Raw genomic sequence first — 18,810 nt, forward strand, 5'->3', positions numbered from 1 at the left:
GAGACATGGGTGAGCTCATTCACTGTACTGACATGGGCTGTTCATTAAAATTCAGAGATATTAGTGTGCATGAAGAAATAGATATTTAAGTTAATATTTGATGTATTATTATTCAATACCTCCCTGATTTAGTTAATTCTCATGTGAAATTTGGATTGGGATCCACAACCGTACACATGAATATGTATTAGGACAACTGCAGTGTGAGGCAAGTTACTTGAAAAATGTAATGGATTTCACAAATTACTCATCGAAACATACAGTATTTATCAACTACAACAGCATATAAAATGACTTACTTCACTCATTACTTTACTTTCCTCATCCAAACACTATCTTAAACCCATCATCAACCATGGATGTCATAAGTGCAATATGGAAACAGCATCGGGGGGCAACACCGTTCCTTCCCATGATGGCTGCTCAGTCACACATTATTATGGATTATACTGCTTTTCTTTCAAGACCCGCCCTCCACTGCCTCTGATTGGACTGCGATTATTTTTCGTATTCGAAGCCTCAACTGCTTTGTTGTCAATGTACTCCGAGCTAAATACATCCATCACATTTTTTTTTTTCCATCCATAGAAGAGGGGGGTGGCGGGATGAAGTTCAACTAATATTCCCCACCAATATAGCAAAAAAACTGACAGATTTTTATGGCCCCGAGATGGAGGGAGGTCTGTGGGCCACTATGAATTTTTATCTGCACTACAAATGAGAGGAATCAGCTAGCTAGCATGCTTTTTCCTTACTGTATTTCCAGTGGTCGTTTGATTATAACGGGTTGTCTCTGTATTTTCCTTGTGGTTGGATAGTAAAACAAACAGCCAGTGGCAGCACTAATACACCAGATTCTGGGCAGGAATTGACCCAAGTAAACACACCAAATTCTAGAGTGCTAGCCAGAGTGGATAGGCTAGGTGTCCGTAGGGTGGACTAGTGGCAGGATAGTCCAGATCTGCATTAGCCTAGAGACACTGTGGCAACAAAGAACCAGCAGCAGCAGACCGGGCTGGAGGTCAAACAGGTAGGTATGTTTACCGGGGAAACTATAGCTCATAAACCACCATACCAGAACCACACAAAATAAAGACAGAACTGTACCTACAATGTGAAGTTCAACTTTCATAGCTTTCCACATTGTGCCCATAGAGTACTTAAACTTAAACTTAATTTAAATGGGGTTAAAATGGTTTTATCGCTCGCCTCATCTGGCTTTCCAAATGTTATTGGACAGAAAGGATAACATTATCTTGAAACAAGGCATTCTGTGGCACTGGTCATTTTATGAAGCTAAAAAAACCCTATAGCCACTTCAATGAACAGAGCTGCACTCCTCTGCAATCTGTTCTCTGAGCACACAAATTGATATCAACTCCCCAGCAAACTCTGGGTAAGACAGTGAGGAAGGGAAACACCATTTTGTCAAATTAACTGGGTAATGCTGGGATTAGTAACTGCAGCGTAATTACTGAATGAATAAAAAAAAGGTTAACCCACTATCCTGTTGTAACTCTTGTGAAAAATGTTGCTATAACAGGAGAAAGTTATAGGATACGACCAATAACTGTAGTCTTCTCTGCATTCATTTTAAATCTTTTAAGTGAAATATGGCTGCCTTCAATCCAGGCAACCCACAATGGTTTGACTTTACCCCATGCTGTACAATTCACAAAGAGACAAACAACAAGCAGGAGAAAATCCCCACTGCGCGTAGTGTTGTCAGACTCACACTGACTGTTACTAAACGATAGCAAAGGAACCTAAAAAGAGCACTTTGTATCATTCAGGAGGCTACGACGAGTGAAGAAAAATGAACATCAAAACACACAGTTGAGTCCGTAGCATGGTGGCACGGTGGCACCCAGCAGTAAAGTGCAGCCATCCCTGGCTGGCACATAGGACACCCATTCACTCTGTGACAGGGTGTCACACCACATGATTTATGACGGGTAATTATGGTTATGGAGGTGACATCATATCCTACTCTCTGGCTCCCGCATGTATCCACGCTGTGTATATGTGTGTCTGTGCATGTGTGTGTGCTCGCATGTGTGTTCGTGACTAATTAGTTATGCTGTCTGGATCCAGCAGCGACTGTCTTTGTTTTTCTACAGAACGGAAGACAAGGCATGTCACAACAACATATCTCGCAGTTCCTCCAGACGTGCAGCGGTGCACACGCACTCACACACGCGCTCAGACACACAACATTTGCACATATGGGTCCACAACAGACTTCCTCTGCCTCGCCTTCATGTTCGAATTTTACCGTTTGGTTCAATCCAAGAGAAAACTGGACTTTTTTCACCTCAGGTTGGCCCAAAAGCAGGGAAGGAACACGAGGCATCACTCACACCTCTTGACAGAGCTAACCATCAGTTTACCACGGTCTGAAATTGGCAGCGGTGAGAAGCATACAATTAGAAATCATTACTCTGCACCTAACTGCCGCTGACAGGCATGGGCACGACAAATGAGGAAATGGAAAGATTATAACACAATTTCTCTCTCCTGTACACATCTGCTAATTCACTTGCCAGGTCTAAATAAATGCATTCATTTAAAAATGATTTGACAAACCGTGCCTACTGCTTGGATTAGAGATACCGCGGCTGCAGAGAAAAATATTATATATTTATGGGATGTGTTGCACCGTTAAATCAAATCCATCTCCAACCTGGAAGGCATTTTCTAACATATTACATTTTTTTCTTGAACGAGCACTTTCATTTTGTTTGAAGAGGCTAACAAACTCTGCACAGGTCACACGCCACAGCGAATGTGAAGAGGTCACCGCGGGACACGAGTGCCCTTAACAAGCCAATTTGGACAAAACAAAATAATGCAAAAAGAAAAAGGACAACAGATTAGACTCACTGCCTTGAGTCACCATAATGAGTAGCATTACTTTTTTTTTTGACCGTTGAGTGGACTCATTTCAGTATCCACTCCATAGCCACAGGGGCCTCATTTAGGAACGGGCTCGAAAAGTCCATATTTGAACTTTAAACTATTATAACAGCAGCGGCAGAAAATCAAAACAACCTTTTACTTTTGAAAGTCACCACAGATCAGCATTTAGATTCCGTGTAAAAAAAAACATACATCTCTTTGCTCCCTGACCCTGAACAAAAGTGACCTTTTGCAGTGTTTCACCCTTGACTCAATCACGAATGAAAACTTCTCAAACACTCCGGCCCGCCCTGCTGTTTCCTAACCAGGGCAAGTTAACGATGCGCCCACTGGCCTCTATTTAAATTCACAAGGTCATAAAGAAATATTATTCATATAGCACTGCTGGGCGGATGTCCAAAAACCTTCCTATCCATCCCGGCCTTAGCATCAGTAAGTTAAATATTGTAATTACAACACTAACCGTAAGAACCGCTCGACTGTACCTGATATCGTCCCGTCCATCTGTAATTGAGCAGAAGTCGGCAGTTTGTGTGATTTGGCGCTCCACTCTCCTGCTCCATCGCTTTTGCACTCACGGATCTGCTTTGCTCTTTCCCCTCCTCTGCTGACTGAGCATCACACTGTGCCTCCTGCAATGCCCCCGTCAAGCTGCGTAATTTCACAAGCCAACAGTAAGCAGAGAATCATGGGGGGCACACAATACCATACTGTTGTTTGTTTTATTTATCTGATTAATGCATTAAAGGTGTAATATGTAAAGAAGTGGCTGCCTGTCTAAGGTCAGTCCAAACAAGGTGCGGGCTGCATTTCACCAGATTAATCACTAACTGCTGCCAATGTTAGTTGCTGTTTGCTAGATAGCTCAGTCAGCTGTGCAGCTAGCAATCCACAGTAGAGCCTCGGAGTGGTATTTTGAGACAGGATGAGCCGGGGCTAGCTTGTTAGCCTGCTAATTTATGAGAAAAACCTGCATCTTTGATAGAACATCAAGCTTCTTACTTTCTCATTATAATTGCAGTTGAATGCTTTTAACCAAATTCTTACACATTAGATATTTAAAGGAGACCTTTTATGCTTTTTGTTTTTTTTTACTTTTCTTCAATGTGCTGTATAGTATCATGTCCATGGCATGGGTCATGAAATCAATGGGGGCTCCTCTCTCCCAGAGAAAACACTTGTCAGTAGTCCTTTAATTCTTTGACATCAACAAATTTCACCAAACATTTGCGTGATTTATGCCTCAATTCACTGTACAAGTGAAGCTCACTGAGAGCTGAAGACAGACAGAGCTGCAATGAGTGGTACTGGCTCAGGCCTGTGTTAACTGACCAATCAGAGCAGACTGGATATTCAGGGGGAAGGCCGTAAAGAGCCAGGAGGTAAACCAGACTGTCTTAGACTGAAGGGGAATACAGTGCTGCAGTGTGAAAACCTAGTTAAAATTATGAACCTGAAAATGAGTAAATATATGATATATCTCGTTTAAACAGAAAGAAACATTATAGATGCTTTTTTAAAGTTCCAGTGAGTGGGACTGAGTGACATCTATAGGTGAGTTTTGCAGATTTCAACCAACTAAACACACCTCACCATCCCTACGGTGACATGGTCTGTCCTTTCTGGGCTACCGTAGAAACATGGCGGTGCAATGTGGCGGACTAAGGTAACAAAAACGCAACAATTATAGTTTCAGGTGATTATACGCTGATGAGAATATGCATTTAATGTGAATATTATACTCCGTTTCTGTCCCTAAATCCTAAACACGGCATGTTTAAAGACTGTCTTCCATGTAAGTCTATTCATAAGAAGAAGAAGAAGAAGACACCATGGGGGAAGAATAATAACTGAGAGCTGAACATTGAAACCTGCCGGAAACATGCAGGACTGACTTCTAAAAGAAACTGCCTGCTCATCATCCCTCGCAGATGAACGGCTCAGTGGTGAACTCAGCCGAGTCTGTAATGTTTTGATAGTTCACCATCATCCGCGGAATAGCATGAGAACATCTCCTAAAGCCCACCAGAGAATTTCCTTCATGCGGACCCCGCAGGTAGCCCTGAGCTTCACAACCAATTCTCAGGTTTAGTAATCAAAAGCATCTTCACATCCTCCCTTCCTGTCTGCCTGGGCTCTAAGCCTTGCTGTATTGCTGCTCAGTGGGCAGCCGGCTGAAGGAAAGGACAAGAGAGATTGTCATCACGTCTCCCATTGCTGCGTGTTTCATGAAAAACTTGAGAGACAGCTCTGATCCACAGAGAGCAAAATGCACCACAACACCTGAACAGTTTGCTCAGGTGTTAGTCTGTCTGCCGTCTGGTATCGACAGCCTTCCAACCACCTCAGGCCCCTACGGAGCTGCAGTCCTACTACTGGAGCTGTTTAGCATATCCCATTTATTAGTAGTCTGCGTTCGCACCTTCCTGCCTTCTGCTTAATTGCTGCCAGTGTAGATCCAAGTTTATCTCTGTCAGGGTGTAACTCAGAGCCTATACTGCACCTATATGAGGTGACAACAGAATCAATAAGAGGCATGTATGCAAATATAGTTATCACGTCTGTTTCTGTATCGACATCCCTCCCATTTATTTCAAATACATTTGTTTTTTTAATGCATGATTCCTAATTTTTTAAAATTGCTTTAATGAGGATCAGAGGATATCTTCTTCAGGGATAAATGGATGTATTTAAGGTATGTCTTAGAAAAGTGCTTACAGAAACACAATTTCATATTGAAATGACTTTAAAGGAGCAATTTGTAAGATATGGCTGGAAAACTGGAACATTATCAACAAGGTGTGAAGAAACATGGTTGACATCAGGCAACAGTCTGATGCCCCCCTCGTTTTAGCTCAGACATACACACCAAACAATGTACAAATTAAACTTGAACTACTGAGTCATAGGCTCCATGGCTAACTGTTAATTAGCTAACTGTAGCCAGCTACAGCATAGATTAACTAGCAAAAAGCAGCAGTTATCAGTTACTTCAGTGATGTGCTGCCCCCTATGAGCCACATTCTTATTCTGGCCACATTTTACAAAGTGCACTTTTATCTTGCGATATAGCCACTAAATTCAATAAGCTCCCATATTAGCTTGTGGATTTTGTTTTCTTCATCTCTTCCATTGTGATGTGTTAGTGAGGGATGTTTTCATGGCTAGTACGGACAGGAAGAATCACGACTGCAAACAATAACTCTTTAGACATATACACGTATGGACACGTGAGTACTGTAATACTGTCATGTAGACTAAATGTTAGCCCATCCAAAAAAAAAAAAAACAACTGCTGACACTCCTCCCGAAGCTGTAAATAGGTCAGTTCTGGTGAGCTAGTGAAAAGTTGACATGTTGGAGATATGTGGTTTTCACAGGACGATGACACACACTGTCGGTCTGGGGGAAGATTCAGACAGCCACATGCCACCTCCAATACACAGCGGAGTCACCTGCTGCTTTCTTCTCACCTGCAGGCAAACAGCTTAACCAGGTTTCAGAGGCTCACGCCACCAGTGTGACGAGGGCGTGATCCATCACGGACTTCCCACCCACAAACACAGACTACCAATCCCCTGGGAGGAACAGCCAAGCTGGATATACTTGTCAGGGTATGAACACAAGTCTTTCTGTTTGAACTAGGGTGCGCTGATGTTTTCTCTGTCTGAATGTGTGCTGGCTTGTTTCTGAGGCTAATTTTTTTTTTTTTTTTTTCAAATTAATTGAATCTTCTTAACGAGTCACACTATCTCTGTTTGATTTCATTATTCATTACGCTGCCGTCCATGCTGGCACCGGCTCAGACAAGCTGAGCGCTGAAATTATGACAACTGTCCAAGGAGATGATGTAATTTGGGTTGTGTCACAGCAACAATGACACATTCCCAATCTGAGCATTTAAATTCAAGCTGCATGTAGGTCGCCTGTCTCCGTCTGCAGCTCTGCGTCTCACATCCATATGATCCGGATCACAAGTGGATAGGGAACCATGTCTGTGTCATGTCTGAGGAGATGGACAAATGCATAATCGGGTCGCCTTACACAACAGTGTTTTTGCAGTGTTCTGTTCTGTGCAAACCAGACTGTACACGGTGCCACGTAAGCCTTTCAAAATTATGATCCAAGCCTCGTGTTCTCAGAACTTGTCCGTGTCTTTCAAGCATACTACAGTACAACACCTACCACTATGACTCAGAATTCCTCTATCATGCTAAATTGTTTCAGCCCAGTGCTTAACAATGAGCTCTCTGTGTTCAGTACACACTGTGCCACGACGTCTGAATGCTCGCTGAGGCCCACATGAAGTCTGAATGTAGGTGGGGTGACGCTGTCTCTTCTGTCCCGCAGTGCTCATGAGCACCTATTGTGAGGACCTGCTGCAATTTGCCACTGTCTGTGCCCCGCGGCCTCTTCTCTCCTTGCACCCATGTCACCTTGAATAAACTGTTATGAAGCTGATTAACTCACAAAGTGATTCAGACTCTGATGCAGTAAGGGACTGTATGAAAATGATTAGGCAGGACGTTATTGGTGAGAAACCGAGGTGGTTTCTTTGTTGTTTCATCTGACAAAATAAAGAAATGGTCAGAGGGGTTGTAGGGGTCAAACTCAGAGAAATACAGGATACAGTGGATTATGGATGTATCTAAATAGATATAAACTCAGGCTTCCCATCTGTCGAACAGCTCAGTTACAGTTTGGTTTGATTAGGTTTTTTGCCACTTCTCCATCACATGTTTTATTGTTCATGGTGAACGCCATGGCCACGCCCCCCGCTGCTGCACAGAGCAGCGTTTGCTGTTTATTCAGAACGTATTGAACATGTCCATTAACACCAATTCAAGGCTGCATTTTCTTGAGCCCTAATCAACAAACCTGCCAACAAACAGTGAAGTAGATCGGACAGACGGTTCTTGAGATATGCAAATTACACTCAAACATTTGAAGAAGGTTATAGCAGTTTACTTCCACTGGGTCCCTGCCAACTGTATGGACAGCCTTTAGTTGTTCATTTTTTACTTTAGATGTAAAGCTTGCTCAACCCCTCCTCCAGAGCCTGATCATTTTTGTACAGTCCCTAAGTCATCATCGCCATCAATCACTCAGCATCTGGTGCTTGAAGCAGTTACAGCACCAGGATTTATTTGAACTAGCTCTGTTATTGACAGAAACACTGATATATGACACATCATGATGTGCGCATGAGCTGCAGTGACTGATCTCTGTACTGTTTGTTATGAAAAGCAGCCCACTATTGAAGAGCCGCATGCAGTCATATGTTTACAACTGCTGCCTGTGCCCTGATTTGCCCATTTGTGTCACTCCACAGTTTATCTGCTGATGGAAGTTTAATGGGGGCACTACCCTGTTTATCCAGCCGGGAGCCCCCCGGGGCAGACGTGTCCTGTGCCCCCCTGCGCTGCCAGACATCATTTAACCCCGTCCTGCCTGCGTCCACTCTATTGGATTGTACTGTATTGCGCAGTGCGCATCTGTCCACTCAAGCCTTCGACCATCAGATAGGTTAGGCAAACAAACTGTCATCATTGAACATGCACGGCTGACACACACACACACACACACCATTGCAGACAGCCGCTGTCCAGCCCTGCCTGTGCTGAACTGAACCTGGACAGTCAGCAGACACTCCAAATGCGTTTAATCGTCGCAGTGATCAACTTGACAAACTTTTGCGGTGCTTTTTTTTTCAGTATTGGCTGTTGTTGCCTGAGTTACCTTTGCTGTCCACATTTAGCATCAGAAATCCTCCAAACTCCATTTTACAGTTCTTTTTATCCATGAACAGAAGCACGCAGTGCCTCCTTTGAGAGGAAACGTTTCTCTCCCCACTCTGCAGACAGGGAAACGCTTATCTTTAACATGACAGCCATTTCTATAAAAAGACGCTTAAGTTGGACGTACTGCTTTGAATTAAAAGTATAATAACACGTCATTACTAACAAAGAGGCGATCAGAGCCTACCTGCCGTGTTTCCATCACTTTCTGGGTCCGAACTTTACGCACGAACATGCCGGCTTCACCTCTTCTTCCTTTGTCTCCCCTCATAACGCTGACACACTTGGGATAAAAAAGAAAAAAATAAATAAATAAAAGTTCTCTCTCACTCCCTCAAACTTTTTTTCATCTCCAAACTTCTGTCGGATAAATTATTTTCCAACCATCCCTGACTTTGTGTATTCCAGCCTCCCTGCAGGAGCGCAAATCAATGGAACAAAGTTGGGCTGCGTGCCATGACAGCAGCGGTGTTTGTGTATTTCTTTGTCCGTGCATGCCTCATGTCATGACTTCGTGTCCCGCCTTCAACTTCAGCGTGCGAAAAAGGCGCAATAAAGCTTCCATATTGTCCCTGTGGGGACCGTGAGTGCGTCAGCGATGTTCAGAGGTGCGTCTAAATGGTATTTCTATCTGCTCTGCTATCAATATAAGATTCTATATTATCCCTATAATGTGCCCACAGGGGCTTGTAGTGTATCAGCCCAGCAGTGAGCAGTGATCTCTTCTCATTTTATGGTATGTTGATCCTATATGTTATCACTGTAATATTCCTGGGGACTCTGCTGTGCCACTTGTGTAGTGCCAGGAGAACCTTTCCCTGCTCTCACTGAGTGGAACTACAATAATAATGTATAATACATACCACTGGAGACAGAACAACAACAACAAGGAAGTCATGGCTACTGAAAACGGACATGGTGACTTTCAGAGGAGGCATAGTGTGAACGTGCGTTCATGATGAACAACGTTAATATTTCCGGCGTTGAGATGCTTTACTTAAAGGAGTAGTTCACCCAAATATTAAAATTCAGTCATTAGAGGTTTTGCAGACCCCCCCCCCAAAAAAAAAAAAAAAAATTAAGAATAAGAATTAAAATAGAATAAAATGGTGGAGCTTCAGAGCAAACCAGGGTTGCAGCATTCTCCTAAACAACTGAAGTAGATGGGGACTTGTTTAAAAAATAAAATAAAATAAAAAAGTGAAAACATTTAATGAGTCCATGTTTTTTTTTTTTCATTCAGAGCGTAATCAGAGTTGCCAGATGCCCCGAGATCCCAAATTGATTTGAAAAGATGTTATTTACATTCTGCCTCGAGCTGAAATCTTAACCGTAGCTGCTAAGATAAAACTGTTGGCACTAATCTCGCCTGAAGTGGCTGCACAAGCTCGACTGTACATAGAGGGTGTAAATAACTTATTTTCAAATCAAACTGGGATCTCTGGACTTTGGGAGACTGAATGGAGCAATCGTATGGGGGGGGGGTTAAAACAAGTCCCCATCTACTTCAGTTGTTTAGGGGAATGCCACAGCACTAGATCACTGTACAGTTGAAACGAAATGTGTTTTAGTCAACAAAACTTCACCTGACTTTCCATCGGCATGAGGGTGAGTAGATAATGACTGAGTTCTATATTTTTTGGATGCATTGTTCCTTTTAGTAAAAGGACTAATACAACAATTGTGAGGAAAAGTCCTGCATTTCAAATGCTGCTCAAAGCAAAACTGTGTAACTTTTTCAACTTACATTAACATCTTCATGTTGACGCCACAGTGTCTTGTGACAGGGTGAATGGTGTCTCAGTGTATCTGTCTCCCCATCACTTGTTTCTGCACCGTGTGACCTGTGAGAGCATAGGACCACGGCGTTACATACATGTTTACTGCAACATACACAATTTCACCATATAATATTGTAAAGATGTAATGAGCTTTGTTTGTGGTTTGCACCAACATTACATTACAGCTCACAGCAGTGATTTGTATTTGTGACAGTCGTGTTGCACTCAGAAATCACATTATTTGCCAATTTGTACGTAAATACGTTAAATGCTCATTTTGAAGAAATATCAGTTGTTACAGGTGTGGATGAATTGTTGCAAGGTTTAACTTCTTCACTTACAATAAGTGAGTTCAGTGTGATTGTTTCAGGGCACTTCAGAGGATCACAGCATACAGTTGTGGGGTTGTGAGGTGATAAATAGGATACAAAAAAGCCGAAAAAAAAACAAAGTTCTTTTACACAAGTGCATATCTTTGGGAATTTCTAAATCACGGTGGAGTAGAAAAATAAAGGATCACTTCAAAACTGTACCTAGGCACACTAAATCATGAATACTTTTAGTTACTTTCATTGCTGGTGCAACAAAATACACCATCAGTGTAAGAAATAATGTGATTTTGACTTTTCAAAAGGACTCGAGGAGAAAAAAAACACTTGAAGTTTCTGAATTTTTGTAAAGCAAATCATTCCCCACTCAACTTTGAACAACCTTGTGACAGACTGTATGACTGAAAAATGAAAGGCATGAAGAATGAACCCTTTTTGTAAATACAGCACCCTCATAGAAGCGTACTTTTTCTGTTTTGCCCGTCTGTATTTGAAGCCGACTTGTCGACCTGATCCCTCTCAGACTCACACAGGAAACAAATAAGCTGCTGCGATGGACCATGAAGGTCAGGTGTACAGCAGCTTCGCTCCTCTCACGGATGCATCTGTTCACACTCTTGTGTATCTTCGAGTGGGCCAGTGTGAGTGTGTGTGTGTGTGTGTGTGTGTGAGGAGAGCATCGACATCTTTTGTATCTCAGATTCTGGGGTTTGATTTGACTCTAAAAAAAAAAAAAAGAAGAAGAAAAGAAGGGACACCTCAAACACTATTTCCTGTGTGATGTCAGGCTTATTGCAGCCATCTGGAGGCCGGCGTCTCTTCTTTGGGATGGTGTGTGTAATGACCATGCCTTATCTTTCTCATTACCCGGGCAGACATGTCAGAGGAAAGCTGGAGACGACCCTGCTCTCCTGACAGAGAGAGAGATGGAAATAATTACCAATGTCTCTTGTGGAATAGGGCGTAAATTGATACACACTAAATACTGTACCTCAGGGGTCTCTCTTTTTTTTCTGCCTCTATTTCTCGTCAGATGTACTAGACAAATGAACGCATCCAGAAGGAATTAATTGGATTTGGGAGCAGTCTCCTGCCCGATCCACCAGGACAGACAAACACCCCCCCCTCCTCCTCCTCTGCACCCTCACACACACACACACACACACACACACACACACACACAGACAGACACACACTCATCCTCCTCTATTCCAGTCATGCCTTGCAGAAATGTCTGACGCCTCCCCCCACCTACCCCACCACACCCCAATGGATCAGTCTGTGTCCCTTATCCCTCACACACACACACACACACACACGGGGTGGCGCGGCGTATTGCAGCCTCTCTCATGGATACAGTGTTTCCATGGCAGCCACGTTTTCTGCACGTGTAGAATCAGACAGAGTAAGAGATGGAGAAAGAGACCACTCCTATCGATTCACTGGCTGGCTATTGATTCACAGTCTGCAGCTGCACACTTGCCTACCGCAAACATGCGCACGTTCAACGTGCACACGCGCACAAAGAGTGTAAACATCTGAGGAACAGATTGGATCTTTCTGAATGAGGCCGTGGAATGTGAATGTGCTCACCTTTTTTCTTGAAAAGAGGGCTTCGATGTGTGTGGCTGATGGTTTTTTTTTTGTTTGTTTTTTTTTCCTCACAGTGTTACATGAAGCTGTTAGTTAACCAAGTGGATGGGGTCAAAGAAGGGGAAAAACCACAAGAGGAGAAAACTTGACACCTTTCAGTTCCAGCTGATTTTATTTCCTTCTTGGAAGAAAAGAAAAACAAATAAAAAAACGACAATCTGTACAGAGGTCTGAGAGGCAGTGATTGACCCAAACATTGGCTGGTTTTTGAGCTATTAAACATCAAAAAATGATATTGGCATGATTGGACAAAACATGATCATACACAGCATATTGCACAAATGAAAAAAGAAAAGAGGACGATTGAAAAAAAAAAGATGTCTCGAAGGTACAAAAGAAAAGAAAAAAAAGAGAGAGAAAAAGAAACTCCTGGACCACAATCATCTTCAACATAAGGATGTCCAAAGATGGGCTGTCCTAGTGCCTGTCGTTGATCATCATCATCATCATCATCATACATAAAACACACAATCTTTGCTTATAGTACAGTCAGTTTACATAAATATCTTCATGTTATTATTCTTTTAAAAATCTTAAACACAACAGCTATAGCTACATATACCTGAATCTGAAATACAAATGCTATTTGCCATGCCATAATATAGGAAAACAATTAGCCTGCTATACTTAGCCAACAGGTACAGAAAGGTTAAATACTATTTTTTGATGCAATTTGCGCAATAACAGATGAAGCACTTCATACATCTCCCTCCCTCCAAAGTCTAGGCAAAGTGGAATGAGTGTGAAATTCCATCCAGTGGTTCAAATAAAACTTATCTTGATCATAAAAAAAAGCACACAGAGGTATTAGCTCTATCCAAACAGTGACTCTCTGGGATCTTTCACTCATATACTTTAGGTCTATGTGTACTGGAGAAAACAGTCACCACTCAGACTGGGAGCAGCCTCAGTGGCGCATTGTTTACTTGGCTGGTGAAACTGGAGTCACTGTGCCATTAAGAAGCATGTGGGTAAATACTGTAAACACTGTGTGAGGTCAGATTGTGCCAAAACAACCCCCCCTCTGCACGTCTAAACACCAATGTAGATCCGAACAACAATGTTGTAGGCTACCCACTCGCCGGAAAAAAAAGAAAGAAAAACCCTTTCTATAGATTTTGTACAAAAATACAAGTAGAAAATCATGACACACTCAAATCTCCTTAAAAGTGAGAGACGTCAGACATTTTAAATAAGATACACTTCTAGCCCTTCCGCGCTGGATACAGACAGGTGTATGTGCACGAACACAAACGAGACCTGTACGAGGACAATACTTCTATGTATAAAAAAGTTTGGCCGGTATAAATACATCAATATAAAAAACGTCGTCTGACACAGAGGAACTACAAAGTTGAAGCACTAGGCAGAAAGGATGCGCGTCGGGGAAACATTGGTCCTGAATTGTGCACTGAGTGTTTAAAAAGGTTTTCAGAAAAAAGAAAGGTTTCTCTGAAGTTTGGAGTCAGTCTTTGTTTTATGTCCTGCCGTTGAAAGAGAAGCTGGTGATAGTGAATTGTGTCCTATGGTCACACGAAAGATTTTGCGCAATTACGCAGCAATGAACATTTTTACGCATTTTTAACAACAACAAAATCCTCCTTTTATCTCGGAGGGCATGCGTGTTGATATTGAAACTACTTCGAGTTCGGAGAACGAAAAAAAAAAAAACTACACCTGAATAGCAACTTGATGGTTGATGTGAATTGGCTATATCTTAAACGAAACCAAAAAAAAGAAAAGAAAAAAAAACCCAAACATGACGAGCTCTCCAGTAAATGCCCCTTTTTCCCGACCCAAAAATAACATCAAGATTCAGAGTTCAGTCTCAGTCCTCATCCTCTGAACGTTTGAGCTCGAGTCCGTGTGTTTCACTGCGCTCTGCTTACATTCACTCCTCCTCCGTGTCCAAATGCAGACTAAGCATTTCCCCCTCTGTCTGCGCGTTCCCGTCAAGCACACCGAAGCGCTGTCCAAGTCTGTGAGCCGCGCGTACCTGGGCATCAACTCGCACACAGGCCACCTTTTTTTTCTTTCCTGTTTTCACTCTCCCTTATTCAGTGAAAGAACGACGGAAACGTTGTGGTCTGGACGCACGCGCCTGTCATGAGGGGTGGGGGGGTGGGGGGGTTGTTGAACAGTTCAAAACGTGGTGGGGACGTCGCGGTTCCTCTCCTCACCGTGGTCCATTTTTTTTCAGTAGGTGAACACCAGGTTGGAGATGGTGGACTCCAGCCAGTCTCCTGAGATCATCTCGCTGACCTCCGGGGTGCAGTAGTCGGGGAAGTCGAAGTGAGATCCCGCCCCGCACTCCCCGAAGCTCCAGTCCAAGTCCCGGTCCAGCTCCGCGTCGGAGAAGCCCATGCCGCCCAGGGACATGCTCTCAAACCCGGGGCTCGGGTTCAGGTCGAGCCGCTCGTCCTCAAACTCCTCATCTGATGATGAGGAGGACACAGATGAGGAAGAGTGAGAGGCCGACGGTGTCGGGGAGGAGGCGCGAGCGTACCTGAGGCGCGCGGTGTGTGATGAGTCGCTGGCCGCCGGGCTCTGCTCCTCGTACAGGCTCAGCGGGTCGCTGGACTCGGCCGAGCTGCTCAGGGTGGGACTGGCCGGGACTCCCACAGAGGGAGGCCCGCTCTCCAGGCTGCCCGCCCCGCCGAACATGTGGCCGCGCCTCGCCTCTCCGCCGCGCTTCTCTGGGATCTGTCTGGCTCCAGACACTGACCTGGATTTGAAGAGCGCCTGGTGGTCGCCGGGAGACGCGTAGTCCTGCCCTGGAGCGCTCTTCACGCCCCCCTGTTTGTGCGTCCTGCTCACTCCTTTGGACGCGGGGCTTCTTCTCACGCCGGCTTTGGCGCTGCGCTCCCCGCTCTTCTCCCCGCGCTCCGCCTGCTTACTCGCCCCGCTGCCCGACTTGACTTTCTTCCTGGGCCGGTACTTGTAGTCGGGGTAGTCGGCCATGTGTTTGAGCCTGAGCCGCTCAGCCTCGCGGATGAACGGGATCTTGTCCGTGTCTTTCAGCAGCTTCCAGCGCTTCCCCAGCCGCTTGGAGATCTCCGCGTTGTGCATGTCCGGCGACTGCTCCATAATCTTCCTCCTCTCGATCTGCGACCACACCATGAAGGCGTTCATGGGTCTTTTGATGTGACCCGTCGGAGTTTTGCACCACGCCAAGTCGCTGCGCACCCCGGAGGAAGGGGACTCGGGGGTCGGAGACACGTCCATCTCCAAGTCCATCTCTCCCGTGTCCGTGGAGTCTCCGCCGGGGGAGTGAGCGTGGGCGCTCTCTGTCTGGCTCATGTGCTGCACCATCCTCTCCTCCAAGTGTCTGGAAACACCGCTCAGTGCTTTCACAAAGTTCAAGTGCGCAAAAAAAAAAAGCAAGCCTCTCGGGCTTTCACAAAAACAATAATATTCCTCACTTGTTCTCAATTCAGGCGCTCTGAAAAAGTTCACCCAAGTCTCTTCTTTTTCAGTTCAGCTCTCAACTTCTACCAGCGCGCCTCTCGGAAACGAGAAAAAAAGATTAAAAAATAAATCCCGAAACTAACAGCAACTTTCAACTGCCTGTGCGGCTGAAAACTCGCCCTGCAAGATTCAAAACGCGCCGCTGTGGGCAACAGCAGTGCAAGTCCCTTATGTGAACCTGGCTGTCTGCAGCGCAGCTTGTCTGTGCGGTTGAGGAACCATGTGGTTGAATGGAGCGGCTGCGCTGTCTCATAGTCTCCCTGTTTCCTGAGCGCTCTGTAATATTACTGTAAACACAACAACGAGAACCTCGCCGTTTTATACCCTCATCGCGAGATATAAGAGCCAATCGGCGTCTGTCTCCATCCTGATTTTCACCCAGGCCACTCCCCTTCGCTTGTCATTGGCTGAATAAAAAAAACGGGTAATAATAATAATAATGTGCAATGAGGATCGGTGTGTCTGACCTCATTCCTCTCAGACTCCACTGGAAGAAAGACGAACTTGGTGTGCATGCATGTGTGTGAGTGTGTGTGTCTGTCTGTCTGTCTGTGTCTGTGTGTGTGTTTTAGAGGAACACAGTGTCCTTTACCCCCGCTGCAAGGGGAAGCTCACGGGGATATACTTAGAACTTGATTACTTTCATGTGGATGAGTATTGACTAAATTTAGATGATGTGTAATGGGGGCGAGGAAGTGCTGAGAAAACATACACACACACACACACACACACACACACACACACACACACACACACACACACACAAAAGTAAAATAGGCAGCCACAGCATGTTGTGGTAGTCACGCTGCAGTGTGGTGAGGCAGGGTTGTGAGCGTGAGGGCGAACCCACCCAAACACCGCTCGCCCAACCTGTTATTTTACAAATCATGACAGCACCGGCTCACATCATTACATCACTGCAACCGAGGCGCTATAAGCAGATGCAAGCGAGGTGTGTTTTTATTTACGCCCCGCGTCAGTGCATTACGGTGAACCAGAGGGAGCCGGGAACCAATAATTAGGAATGTGTAGAATTATGTATGAGGGCCACACAGAAATAACAGAGTCACTCCTGCAGCTCCTCCTCCTCCTCCTCCTCCTCCTCCTCCACAGCAGCCCCATTATGTTAACACGTCCGTGTCATGTAGGATCACATTACAGCCTGTGTCGCTAGATGTCAGGCTAGAGCCAAAGGGAGCTGATGAGGTGTGTGTTGTGTGTATGTATGTGCGCGCGTGTGCGCGAGCAGGATGCATCTCCATCCCGTAGTCGGCTGCTTTGAGCTCGCCTTCATTAAATCGTTCAGGTGATGTCATGAGCGCTGACTGACATGAGAGTGTGTCTGCGTGTTTGTGTGTTTGTGTGTGTGAGAAATCCGCCTCGACAATCAGCGGGACAAACGTGCTCATGTGGCGCGACTGGATCTTCGTGTAGCCCAACACAACATCAGTGATGCACTCATGATGAGTGTTCTTCATTTGTGTCAGCCTGAAACAGTCAAACTTTTTAAAATTTCACAACTCCTTCCTCTACACACACACTCTCTCTCTCTCTCTCACACACACACACACACCCCACTGGGTGCTTACATAAATCAAACACATAAATAATAATGAGCCTCTTCATCAGTCTATATCTTGAGCTGCCCCAATTACAAGTGTGCACCTGCCACTGGATTACTATCTGCCTCTATCTCCACACACACACACACACACGCACGCACACACACACACACACAGAGGCCCACATGCGCGCGCTCGCGCATGGCGGTTTGTTTAAACAGGTGGAGCAGGTATACCTGTAATCTTATCTGATGTGTGAGGAGCAGCTGTCAGGCAGCTTTCCACCCTGTCACCGGCAGATGTGAAGCTCTGGCAGACGCAGGACGCAGAGCCCCGCCACGCTGCCGGCCTCTATCGCTCTGTCATCTTCAGAGCTGCCTGGAGTTGCCATGTGTTTACCCCAAAATACACCGGCGCTTTGTCTCGGCTCTGTTGACGCCTAAAGGGATGGTGTCATTATGAGAGAGTGCTGTGGGAGGCTGGGGCTATTACTGCGACTTCTTAACAGTGTGTGCCGGATAGGTGCGAGCTAGAATTAGACTTCTGTAGGTTTCTTTTTTGTTTGTTTTTTGGGGTTTTTTTCAAGGATGTTTCACTGATGCTGATGTTTCTGGGTTAAAGTTGGAGTGTTTTCATGAATAAAAACAAACAACAAAAAAAAAAACATTGAAGAGTTGAAATAGCCGTGAAATAGCATGTTGCTAACCTCAGGACACTCCGTTTAAAAGTGTAGCTGGGAAATTCATTTAAAGAACAGCATTAGAGGGGCACTGTGTAGTTTGGGAGACGGAATTCTAACTCTGAATTTTAATGATTACAATATAAATGATGCAGTCAGACCTTTCTTCTTTCCACAAGTGAATAAACAAGCTGTTCTCAGAGTAAAATAAGATCCCTAGAACACCGTTTGGAGCTAGAAAGTTGGCAGGGTCCGCCACATTAAAACTCAATAAAACAGTGTGAGACTGCGTTAAGGCATACAATAAATCATTGAGTGAGGAATTCTTCCCCAAAAACTACATAGTGCACCTTTAAAATCGGAGCGTTGACACTGTTGTTGTCTTTTTTTCCCCAAGGATCTTTCACTGATTTTGATGTTTCTGGGTTGAAGTTTGAGTGTTTTCAAAAAAAAAAACTGCAGGGTTGTCACTGTGAAGCAGCATTTTGCTAACCACATGACACTCCATTAAAAGCTGTGGCAGGAAAGAATATAAAAAGAAAACAAAAAATAACATTAAAAACACATTTACATAAGCTTCAGTGAGGCAGGAGCTGTCACTGTGTTTAATATGCGTTTTAA

General features: G+C 44.5%; 1 protein-coding gene across 1 annotated transcript; it reads right to left on the reverse strand.

Moving 5' to 3' along the window:
• Nucleotides 1–12,569: 12,569 nt before the first annotated feature.
• On the reverse strand, nucleotides 12,570–16,314 carry sox4a (SRY-box transcription factor 4a). The gene has a single exon (XM_037094015.1). It carries the CDS (start codon nucleotides 15,790–15,792, stop codon nucleotides 14,677–14,679), a length of 1,116 nt encoding a protein of 371 aa, XP_036949910.1. The 5' UTR covers nucleotides 15,793–16,314; the 3' UTR covers nucleotides 12,570–14,676.
• Between the last annotated feature and the right edge of the window lie 2,496 nt (nucleotides 16,315–18,810).

This window comes from Acanthopagrus latus, chromosome 3 (assembly GCF_904848185.1).
Source record: "Acanthopagrus latus isolate v.2019 chromosome 3, fAcaLat1.1, whole genome shotgun sequence".
Lineage (NCBI taxonomy): Eukaryota > Metazoa > Chordata > Actinopteri > Spariformes > Sparidae > Acanthopagrus > Acanthopagrus latus.